We start from the raw sequence: 12574 nt of genomic DNA on the forward strand, positions 1-12574 counted from the left end.
ACAGGCTATGTTTTCACCATTAGTGGTTGTGCTATTAGTAGGAAAGCTACCTTACAGACTACAGTTGCTTTGTTAACTACTGAGGCAGAGTATATGACTATTACAGAGGCATTTAAGGAAGCTATTTGGTTGAGGGGTCTGTTTGATGAACTTAGCAAAGACTTACAGATTACTACAGTCTTTTTGCGACAGTCAGAGTGTCATCTTCCTCACGAAAGATCACATGTTTCACCAGAGGACAAAGCACATCGATGTTCGATATTATTTTGTGCGCGAAATTATTGCTTGTGGTGATATTGTGGTAAGCAAGATTAGTACTCATGATAATTCTGCTGATATGATGAGCAAGATAATACCAAGTGCCAAGTTTGAGCATTGCTTGGACTTGGTTAGTGTTAGTTGTTAAGATGTGCCCTTAGGGACTTTTGTGGAAGAGGTGGAGAGTTTGTCTTGAAATGGATTTGAGTTTTGAATTAGAATTCGTGTCAAGGTGGAGATTGTTAGAGTTGTGACCCGAATTTTTGTTGGTGGACCTTTATGTTTTTGGGTCTAGGACCTATTTGTACGCACGTAATATATAAGTGCGATTTAGTGGGTTATTTTATTATTCAGAAAGTTCATCCTTCTCCACATTGTACTCTCTCTCTATTATAGTGATACCTGCTCTACCTCTGCTCGTGGTTTTTCCTGCAAGGGTTTCCACGTAAATCTGTGTGTTGTTCTTATTTTCTTTTACTTGTGATTGTTTATTCTGTCCGAATCATAACAGTTATTATATTATTCCCACTTCTTAGTTTAGAGCCTGAGTTGTCGCCTTTTAATATTGGTTATTTTAGCTTAATTTAGTACGTCAAACTGTCATTTTTTAATACTATGCCACTTAAATTAGTTCATCGAGTTATCATTTTTTTAATATTAATTATTGCACTATCCCACTTCTTAGTTTAGTGCACGAAGTTGTCGTCTTTTAATATTGATTATTGTAGCTTAATCTAGTGCATCAAGCTGTCATTTTTTAATAGTATCCCCACTTAAATTAGTTCTTCAAGCTGTCATTTTTTAATATTGATTATTGCACTATCTCCACTTCTTAATCTAGTGCATCAAACTGTCATTCTTTAATCAGGGGCGGACCCACATTGTCCGTATCGGGTGCTTGAGCACCCATTGAACCTCGTAAAAATTCTATATATTTATATAAAAAATACAGTAAAATTGGTTATAATGTATTGTTAAGCACCCATAGACAAAGTAGCTGTTGGGTGCTTTTGTTTTGGTGTGAAACTTAAATACCTAGATGCTTATAGTGGTGTGGATTCGATTCCTAGTAGCACCTACAACCTCCAAATCCTGGATCCGCCCTGTCTTTAATACTGATTACTGTACTGTCCCCACTTAATTATTTAGTGTATCAAGCTTGCCATTTGTTAATATTGGTTAGTTTACTATATATATCCTTACTTCTGAATTTAAAGTTCAGTGACTACGTAACAAATTAACTATACCCATGGATTTCTTGCTCATTGCCCTTACACTGGCTTTCTCCTTTTTTCTTTTCTTGTTTCTTCACAAACTGTCGATCTCCTCAGCTAAAAGGCAGAGTAGGAATGTACCAAAAGCAGACAGAGCATGGCCGATTATCGGCCATCTCCACCTCCTCAATGGACCTCAAATGCCTCACGAAGTATTCGGTCATATGGCTGAAAAATATGGGCCTATTTTCCAATTAAAACTCGGAGTAAATCAAGTAGTAGTTGTGAGTGATCACAATATAGTTAAAGAATGTTTCACCACAAACGATATGGCCTTTGCAAATCGGCCCAAAACCTTAGCTTTAGAGATCTTAGGTTATAATTATGCCATGTTTGCGTTTGCACCTTATGGGTCGTACTGGCGAGAGATAAGGAAGATAGGCACAATTGAATTGCTTTCAGCTAGGCGAATTGAGATGTTTAGCCACATTCGAGAATTTGAAGTAAAATCAGCTGTTAAAGAGATTTATGATAAGGGTAATAATTTAAATGGTGTTGTGAAGATGGAGATGAAAGAATGGTTTGGAAATTTAATTATGAACATTATGATGAAGATCCTATTTGGAGTACAATACAAAGGTATATGATTATTTAGTTATACAAAGTTATATGATTATCTAGTTATGTTATATATGTTAACATTGGGTAAATTTCAGGCACTTTTTTTAGCTTATGTAATATAAGTAAAATAATCATCATTATGGAGTTTCAAATTTACAGATGAAATTCCTTTAGAATATTGTAGTGGAGTTTCAAGTTCATAGATGAAACTTCCGCAGGATGTTGTCATGCGGAGTTTCACCAACGCGATTTAAAACTATGAGAGTGATTATTTTTTGATAAATAAGGCTGAAAAGTGATCAGTTCTATGATAAAAATCCCAGAATGTTTGTACAGGTATAATGTTTTGTTTCAAATAATCTTTTAACCCTAAAGATTAAATATTAGATTCGCCTCTGCGACAGGTGATGATGAAGAAGAAAAAAGGAGGGCTCAGAAAGCAACTCGGAGAAGTTTTGAATTGTTGGGGGCTTTTGTTGTGGCTGATTTTTTACCTTACCTAAGATGGCTGGATACTGGAGGCCATGAAAAGGCCTTGAAAGAAACTGCTAAAGAAATAGACTGCCTCGGCGAAGAGTGGTTAGTGGAACACAAAAGAAAGAGGAAATTAAGGGTAAATAGAAGTGGGGATGAAGAAGATTTCATGGATGTCATGTTATCCATTTGCGAAGACAAAGATCTTCCTGGTCATTTTGATGCTGATACCATTATCAAAGCTACTTGTATGGTAAGTTCTTAGTTACCCTCCTTAAAAACACATCTAAATTAAATTACAATAATTTGTTTTTAGCAAATACTAGATTGGTAATTTTGGAGGCAAATACCTTAATTCGGTAACTTTTTGTACTCTGTCCAAGGCTCCAAGTATTGGAGAATAGAGTTACCTGATAATTAACTGTGTTAATAGAAGCAAGGGTGAATTTATAGGCTAAATATGGGACATGTGAACCCATAATCTTTATGTAAAACTAGGTATTTTGTGAATATATTTTTTAGAATTAGTATAATATTATATGCAGGTGCCATGCAACAAGATGATTAAATGTGCACTTGGTTGAATGTTGAGTTGTTTACATAGAAGACTAGACATCAAATCCTATTTAAAACAATTTTTCTTTTTTTTTTTTGAGTTTAGTAATACACTCATGTTCTAAAAATTCTAAATTCGCCGTGTTAGAATAGCATACATGACATATATATATACTCATGAGTCATGACTCCGTTTTATTAATTTGTCTTAGTTTGCCTAAACATGGAGTTTTTAAAAGTTAAAAAATAATTATTGAATCATATGATACTGAACTAAATATACGTGCTTTAATTGTTTAAATTTTGTGCTCTTAAATATATCATGTGATAGTCATGAGATATTGAAATTATGAATTACATAATAGGAAAAGGTTGTTCATAAATTGGGATACATAGGAGTAATGTTAATCTTTCCCTAATTATGTTAGTATTTTGTTAAAATAAACTGTTGATTTTTTTTGTTTTGGATTGGTAGAGTATGCTATTGGCAAGTGTAGACACCACCATGGTAACTCTGACATGGACTTTATCTTTACTTCTAAACAACTACCAATCACTAAAAAAAGCTCAAGATGAGCTAGACACTCATGTTGGCAAGAACAGATGGGTCCAAGAATCGGACATCAAGAACTTAGTTTATCTTCAGGCTATTGTTAATGAATCGATGTGTTTATATCCACCCACACCAATTTTGCTACCCCACGAGTCGATTGAGGATTGTGTTGTTAGTGGCTATGATATACCAAAAGGCACTCGCTTATTTGTGAACATGTGGAAATTTCATCATGATCCGAATATTTGGCCAAATCCACACGAGTTTAAGCCAGAGAGGTTCTTGACGACTCATAAAGATGTTAATGTAAGGGGAAATCATTTTGAGTTAATTCCATTTGGTACCGGAAGAAGAATGTGCCCTGGAACTTCTTTGGCCCTTCAAGTTGTGTACTATGTGTTAGCTGTATTGCTACAAAGGTTTGATATTAAGAGGCCTTCTGATGAACCAATTGATATGAGTGAGAGCTTTGGATTGACAAATCTTAAAGCTTCTCCACTCGAAGTTCACCTTACTCCACGATTGAATTCTAATCTTTATGAATGAAATACCGATATTTTTCAATAGTTACAATGTTATATTTAAGTTTTATTTATGTCTTACAAGAGATTTTTACTTGTAAGAGGTTTGAAATTAATATATAAGAGATCTTTGTATGTTTATTTTCTTCTCCGTTCAAATTGTAAGGGAATAAGTATGTTGTATCAGATCTTCTGTCGAATTCTGAGACAAGATTCAAGAATTAATTTATATTGGCATGCTCGAAATGTATCAGTATTTTCGAAGGGGTTCTTGGGAATGTCTCAGGGGGAGTTTTGGAGCGGAGCGTATTAAAAATACTTCGGAGCGTAAATAAAAGGCATATATCCATCCATAAGGCTTACGGCCTAAAATTCTGAGCGTAAGCCCATTGTCATACATAAGTGTGAGCTCCGGGCATAAAAGCATATGTTTCGGGCGTTAAATTTGATATTTATTGTTTTAAAAGTAGTTTTTTTTTTAAAATTATGTGTTCATATTGGTGTAATGATATTTATACTTATGCTATTATTATTTTTTTTCATATTATTGTGATTTTTCCTATCATATATAAATAAATAAAGCAACTCAAAGAAAAGGACTGTCATAAATAGTGTTGTTAGATAATTATGCCTGAAATTGATAGGATAGAGATTTCATAACAATATGTACTAAGGAAACTTTTATTGTTTTTTTTTTTTCATTTGCTCTTGCACTTTTTTCTTTACCCTTATATAAGCAACAATAATTAATGCAAACCTTAGTTAGGGGCGGAAAGGACTAGTAGATATGAAAATTAATAATGAAGTGGATAATGTTTTCAGAACTATATTATTCTCAAATTTTGAATAAGAAATAAGTTTAACATAAAATGTGAGTGACTAAATGATAAATTAATTACTAATTTTTGAAATTCATGAATATCCACGAACAAAAAAAATTAAGAAAACAAACACATTTCCAATAATTAGAAATTAAATGACTTAATTAATTATCAAAAATCCTTAAAATAAAATCTATAGGAATCAAAATGTTTTTCTCCTTTACCATATCTATATATATTATAAAGCAGAAGACGAAGCACCATAATTAGCTAAGTGATAGTGTGAAATATTGCCACGTGTACAGATTTAGAACAAGACTAATACTATTGTAATAAAAATTTTGAATTAAAAAATTAGAGATGTTTGAATTTAAAAATATTAGTCTTTTTAAGAAAATTATCCTTTTACAAAAAAAGATTTTCCTTATCTTAAAAATAGAAACTAATAATTAAAGAGTTTTAATAGATATATACTACTTTAAACTTATCTCTTATAAAATTTAAATGTTATAAAATATATTTAATATAGTTTATTTACATATTAGGGAAAGATAAAAAATTATTAAAATAATAATAGTAATAACTAATAGTAAGGATAGAAGCAAGCAGTAGTACGTATGTATATGATAATAATAGTAATAATAATAAGAAGAAGACAATTTTTAAGATAATATTTATTAATACTTTAATAAAAAATTAAAATTAAAAAAATATTAACAATTTTTAAACTTTCAAAAGATGTATTAATTTAAAAATAAAGAAACGTGGGTCACTTCAAACAACTTTTTAACCAAATAAAAAAAAATATTAAAATAGCCACGTGGCAATTTTTAAGACAATATTAAAAAATATTTTAAGACAAAGTTAAAAAAATTGTAATAAAAATTTTGAATTGAAAAATTAAATATTTGAATTAATTATCCTTTTACAAAAAAAGAGTTTCATTATCCTAAAAATAGAAACTAATAATTAAAGAGTTCTAATAGATATATACTACTTCAAACTTATCTCTTATAAAATTTAAATGTTATAAAATATATTTAAATATAATTTATTTACATATTAGAGAAAGATAAAAATTATTAAAATAATAATAATAATAATAATTAATAGTAAGGATAGAAGCAAGCAGTAGTACGTATGTATATGATAATAATAATAATAATAATAATAATAATAATAATAATAATAATAATAATAAGACAATTTTTAAGACAATATTTATTAATATTGTAATAAAAAATTTAAATTAAAAAATATTAGCAAGTTTTAAACTTTCAAAAGATGTATTAACTTAAAAATAAAGAAATGTGGATCATTTCAAATAACTTTTTAACCAAATAAAAAAAATGCAGTAAATTTAAATTAAACTTTCAAAAGATGCAGTAAATTTAAAAATAAAGAAACGTGGCCATTTCAAACAACATTATAACCAAATAAAGAAGATGCAGTAAATTTAAATTTTTACTATTATAACTACCTCAATAATTTTAGAGTTTTAAGTTTATCTCAACTCTTATTGATTATCATGACTTATAAATTTAAAAAAAGAAACGTACTTTAAATAAAAGATACAATAATTTAAATATTACTATTATAACTACCTCAATAATTTTAGAGTTTTAATTTTATCTCAACTCCTAATGATTATTATGACTTATAAATTTAAAAAATGAAGCGTACTTTAAACAAAAGATGCAGTAAATACAGTAAATTTGAAACAAACTAACCTACTTTAAAAAAAGATAAAAAGTTAAAAAATATTGTAATGAAAATTTTGAATTAAAAGATTAAATATTTGAATTTAAAGTACATTATCCTTTAAAAAAATATTTTCAATATTTTAAAATAGAAACTTATAATTAAAGAGTTCTAATAGACATGTACAATTTTAAAATTATCTCTTTAAAATTTAAAGTTTATAAAATATATTTAAATATAATTTATTTTCATATTAGAGAAAGATAAAAAAAATTATTAAAATAATAATAATAATTAATAGTGGTGTTAGAAGTTGTAGTAGCATTATGTATATATAAGATAATAATAATAATAATTTAAAAAAACAAAATAAAAAAATATATTTAATAAAGTTAAAAAAATATTTTAATAAAAAATTTGAATAGAAAGATTAAGTATTTAAATTTGAAATACATTATCCTTTTTAAAGAAAAAATTCATTATCTTAAAATTAAAAACTCTGAAGAGTTCTAATAGACATTTACTGTTTCAAACTTTATCTTTTATAAACTTTCAAAATTTATTTTTGACTCAGTCCAATATTTGATACATTTCACTTGAAAATTTATTTAAAGGATAAAGACACTTTTTATTGTTAAATAGAAAAAACTAAAAAGGATAAAAAAAAACATAAAATAGAACTTCAATTTGAAATATCTGCTCCATGTATGTAGGAGTCCGTTCGACTTTAAAATCTTAAAGCACAATTTTATTGGATAAATAATAATTTTAAAAGTACTGAAATGTGCTAAATCCTTTAAATAACAACTACTCCATGTATAACACTTGACTTCTCTCTTTGCTACGAACTTCTTCTTCTCCTTTTCCTTTTATTTTATTATTCAATGTACAATTATTATCTTCTTTAATTATATTATTTTATTTATTTATTTATTTTTATAATTCAAATATATTTTATTGATCAAATAAAATTTGTTCTTTTTTAACTGATATACTTTCGATTAATTTACTTGTAGATGATGGAGACGACATGATGATGGAGATGACTTAATGTAAAGCATTTCAAAAGCAATTTTTATATACAATGGCAACAGATAAATAATTTTTTTATTTTCTTCAGTATATTATTTTTAGTAGCATTGATATAATTTTGATGCACGTGCATATCTTTATTTTTTTTTGAAAATCTATACACAGATAATGTACTAAATCCTTTAAATAACAACTACTCCATGTCTAACACTTCGAACTTCTCTCTTTGCTGTGAACTTCTTCTCCTCCTTTTCCTTTTATTTTATTTATTGTTCAATGTTCAATTATTTATCCTTTTTAATATATATTATTTCATTTTTTATTTATTTTTATAATTCAAATATATTTTATTGATTGAATAAAACTTGTGTCTTTTTGACTGATATATTTTTGATTAATTTACTTGCAGATGATGGAGATGACTTATGTAAAGTATTGCAAACACAATTTTAATAAGTGATGGCAACAGATAAATAATCTTTTTTATTTTATTCAGTATATTGTTTTGAGTAGCATTGATATAATTTACTATAGTAAATTATCATATTTTTCTTCTCTGTGTATAGATTTAAAAAAAAAAAAAAAAAAAAGATATGCATGGGCATCAAAATCACAAAAGAGTGTACAAGAATTATTTGTGTTTATCTGTATAATTTGTTTATATTTATTTATATTAATTTATTAATTAATTTGTAGATTTTTAAAATTTTTTAAAATTATCAATTAATATATAATTTAATTAAGTTAACAAAAGAAAATTATAATTAAATTTTGAATCTAAAATTTGAATTCGAACTCTCTTTTTTTAAGATATAAGGCGATTACAACTATTCTTATAAATTCCTATAAATATGTTACAAAACAAAAATTATCAACTATTATTATTATTGATAATTAATAATAATAATTTATTAAATATTCTTATTATTGATAAATATAAATAGTATATATTTGTGGTGTGTATCTAAAACTTATCTTTACTTGCAATTATTTTAAAAAATTTAAATATAAATTAAAATTTAATAATTAAGTTCAACGTATATATCTACTTGAAATACCTTTATATATCTAAGTTGTCAATAAAAAATTTAACAAACAAAAGAAAGAAAGAAAGAAAGAAAGGAAAGGAAATTTAAAAAAGAAACATGGAAAAAAAGAAGATAAACTATCAAAAGATAATTAAGACTAACAAATTATTAATTTTAAATTAAATATAATTATAAAATAAAATACATATTAACAATCGATAGTTATCACATTGGAGAGTTCTAATTGTACTCTAATCAAGTATTGAAAGATTGAATATTTGAATTTGAAATACATTATCCTTTTAATAAAAAAATCATTATCTTAAAAACAGAACCCATAATTGATGAGTTCTAATAGATATTTGCTATTTCAAATTTATTTTCTTAAAATTTTAAATGCTATAAAATATATTTAAAAATAATTTATTACATATTAATGATATATGAAAATTTTATTATTATTATTATTATTATTATTATTATTATTATTATTATTATTATAATAATAATAATAATAAGAAGAAGAAGAATAATAAGAATTAGTAGTAGTTGTAGTATTAATGTACAACAACAATAACATACGTAATAGAAGTGTTATTGTTTGAATTTAAATAAAAATTGAAAATATCCCAATTATCCTCACTGATAAAGATTATTATTAAATTTAAACTGAAAATTGACTGTTTGGTTGTGAATGATTCCTTTTTTATATAATATTTTTCTAATGGTATTTTAATATAAGTTTTGAATTAAACGATTATAAATATTTGAATTTGGAAATATTATCCTTTATTTTTTAAAAAATAAATTATTATTAGCTTGAAACTAGAAACCTAACATTGAAATATTCTAAATGAACTCTTACTGCTCATAAACTAATCCCTTTTAATATTTTGAAATATATATAAAAATTATATAAAAGATAATAACAATAATAACATCAACAACAAATAATAGTAGTAGTAGAAGTAACACACGAAGTAGTATTACTTTTAGTCTAAAAAATATAGTAACAGTAGTAAAATAATAATAATAAATAAATAAATAAATATTAGTAATAGTACGAGTGTAGTATAATAATATTAATAATAGCAGTAATAATAATAACCATTATTATTTTAAACTAATTTTGATAATTGTTATGTAAAGATGGGAAAAGGAGGGTGGGGGTAATATTTTGTACTAATTTTGAGAATATAATGTAGTAATTAGATAATACATATATTATTATCTATAAATTTTAAATTGAAAAATGTGAATAATATAATAAAAAAAATAAAAAAATTACAAGTAAACAAAACAAATACATCTATTTTATATGAATCAAAAGAACACTTAATAACTACATTACGGCTAAGTGAAATGCTATTAAAAATTAATCTGAACAAGTTAATAAAGCTGATTAGTGACCGACAAAATAAATCAAATACGAAATATAAAAGTTTTTATATTTTATGATTTATTGTGACTATGTATATAGCTTTGGCTATGGAATTGGTGTGTGGGTGGGGAAGATTTAGGATTTGGAGTTTATTTCATTGAGGAATAATATGATAATTAAATTTTATTTGTTTATTTCATTAAGAAATAATATGATAATTGGATTTTGTTTAAGGTAATATGATTTAACATGCTCGAACATCACAATTCAAAAAAATTAGAAATAATATTTTTATCCGCGCATCACACGGGTACGTAGACTAGTTATATTCATCAATAAAAAGATTTTGACGCAACATATTGTGGTAACCTTTTCGGGGAAAAAACTTGTATTCCCGAATTGAAAGTGCTAAGAATTTTTTATGATTCTAAAAGCTTCTAGTAAAAAGATTAATTCCAAAATGATTTAGCCACATTAGTAGAATTTTCGTCTTAAAAAAATAAGCAGCTGGCCATACAAGCTATTAAGAGTAATAAAATAAGTATTAAATTTATGTACATTGAGTAATATATAAAGGGGACCTTTTTGTAGCTAGTAAATTTGTAAAGGTTAGAACTTTGAAAATAATTTTTTACAAAAATATATGGCAACGTTGCATAATGTAGATTTTTGTAGTCTGATTCTTCCTATAATCTGACATACAGTGAAAGTTTATGCACCAAACTGTCAGTTTTATATACCGACCGAGTTGCATTTTTTTAATATTAATTATTTATACTATCTCCAATATTGAATTTAGTGCTCTAAGCTGTCATTTTTAAATATTGACCGAGCTATCATTTTTTAATATTATTATATTATCTATACGTTTGAATTTAGTGCATCAAGCTCGCTATTTTTAATGAGTTAATATACACTTCTGATTTTAATCCATCAAGTTGTCATCTTGTCGTTTGGTAGAGTGCATTGTAAAGTTAATGCATGCATTAGTTTAATGTGTATTAGTAGTATATCTTGTTTGATATATCTATTTACCCCATGTATAACTAATGTTTGCATTAGTTATACAATCTATTGTGTATTGAGGTGCGTATTACTAAAACCTCAAAATTCATGACATTGATAATGCAATGGATCTAATGCGTGCATTAACATGTTTAAAGACACTATTATCCCTCAAAAAATTTTCCGCATCCTTTTCAACATATATATTGAGAGTATTATGTAAACAAAATTTTAAATTTTTTTTTTTTTTTTTTTTGTAATTCATGTAATTTTTTATACATCAAACCAAATACTACATAAGAAAAATACAAATATAACTAATGTAAGCATATCTAACACAAACATTATTAATATAAGGATTAATAATACACCATATTTTATACTTTTGTACACCCAACCAAACGACCTAATATTATTGTGCTATCCTCACTTCTTAGTTTAGTACACCAAGTTGTCAGCTTTTAATAGTAGTTATTGTAGTTTAATTTAGTGCAGACATTTTTTAATATTGGTTATTGTATTATCTCCACTTCCTAATTTAGTTCATCTAGTTGTCATTTTTTAATACTATTGGTTATTGTACTATTCTCATTTCTTAATTTAGTGCATCAATCTGTCATCTTTTAATCTTAGTTATTATACTATCTCCATTTCTTAATCTAGTACATCAAGCTATCATTTGTTAATACTGATTAATGTAGTGTCCCCACTTGTTTATTTAGTGCATCAAGCTTGCCATATGTTAATATTGGTTAACTTACTGCATATATCCTTACTTCTTGAATTTAAATTGCAGTGACTACTTAACAAATTAACTATACCGATGGATTTCTCGCTCATCGCGCTTACTACACTAGCTATCTCCTTTTTGGTCTTATAAGAGATTTTTATTTTTAATTATAAGAGGTTTGAAAATAATCTATAAGAGATCCTGCTATGCTTATTTCGGACGAGGCTCCTCTCCAGTTATGATCCCCTCCAGTTCCTCCATTACGGATCTAAGTGAATGACAACTGTCCTATAAATCATCCAACGGCTCAACTTTAATTACTTTAACCACTTATTCCTTCCTTGGTTAAAACTACAATTAAATTGACTTTTTAATTATTAAAATCAAATATTCTTTATATCCATTAATTTATTATCTAATATCGATTTGGTTCAAATTTTTTATTTTTAAGAAAATAATACTATTTATCTAGTATTTTTAATTTTAATTTGATGGATATAAATATAGTTTATATCGATATTGGATAATAAATTAATGGATATTAATAACAAGTTAATTATTATGATTGTTATTCTTTTAAAATTTGAATAAAAATATCATAATCACAAGCTAAATAAGTTTATCTAACCATAATTGATTGAATAGAGAAAATATATTTTGATAAATATGATTGATGGATT

The 12574-nt window shown here is 26.0% G+C and overlaps 1 protein-coding gene across 1 annotated transcript; it reads left to right on the forward strand.

Annotated features, from left to right (window-relative positions):
* The first annotated feature begins 1484 nt into the window (after positions 1-1484).
* Positions 1485-4224, forward strand: LOC107867092 (cytochrome P450 CYP82D47). Its single transcript, XM_016713206.2, has 3 exons — positions 1485-2111; positions 2498-2820; positions 3598-4224. Exons 1-3 carry the CDS (start codon positions 1508-1510, stop codon positions 4219-4221), a joined length of 1551 nt encoding a protein of 516 aa, XP_016568692.2. The 5' UTR covers positions 1485-1507; the 3' UTR covers positions 4222-4224.
* Positions 4225-12574: the final 8350 nt, after the last annotated feature.

Source organism: Capsicum annuum, chromosome 4 (assembly GCF_002878395.1).
Source record: "Capsicum annuum cultivar UCD-10X-F1 chromosome 4, UCD10Xv1.1, whole genome shotgun sequence".
NCBI classification, from domain to species: domain Eukaryota; kingdom Viridiplantae; phylum Streptophyta; class Magnoliopsida; order Solanales; family Solanaceae; genus Capsicum; species Capsicum annuum.

Bases quoted from the DNA above. Each gene is read 5' to 3' on its own strand.
- LOC107867092 (XM_016713206.2), top strand. From the start codon at position 1,508: ATGGATTTCTTGCTCATTGCCCTTACACTGGCTTTCTCCTTTTTTCTT. The intron at 2,112-2,497 runs GTATATGATTAT...CCTCTGCGACAG, and splicing joins ATTTGGAGTACAATACAAAG to GTGATGATGAAGAAGAAAAA. The intron at 2,821-3,597 runs GTAAGTTCTTAG...TTGGATTGGTAG, and splicing joins TTATCAAAGCTACTTGTATG to AGTATGCTATTGGCAAGTGT.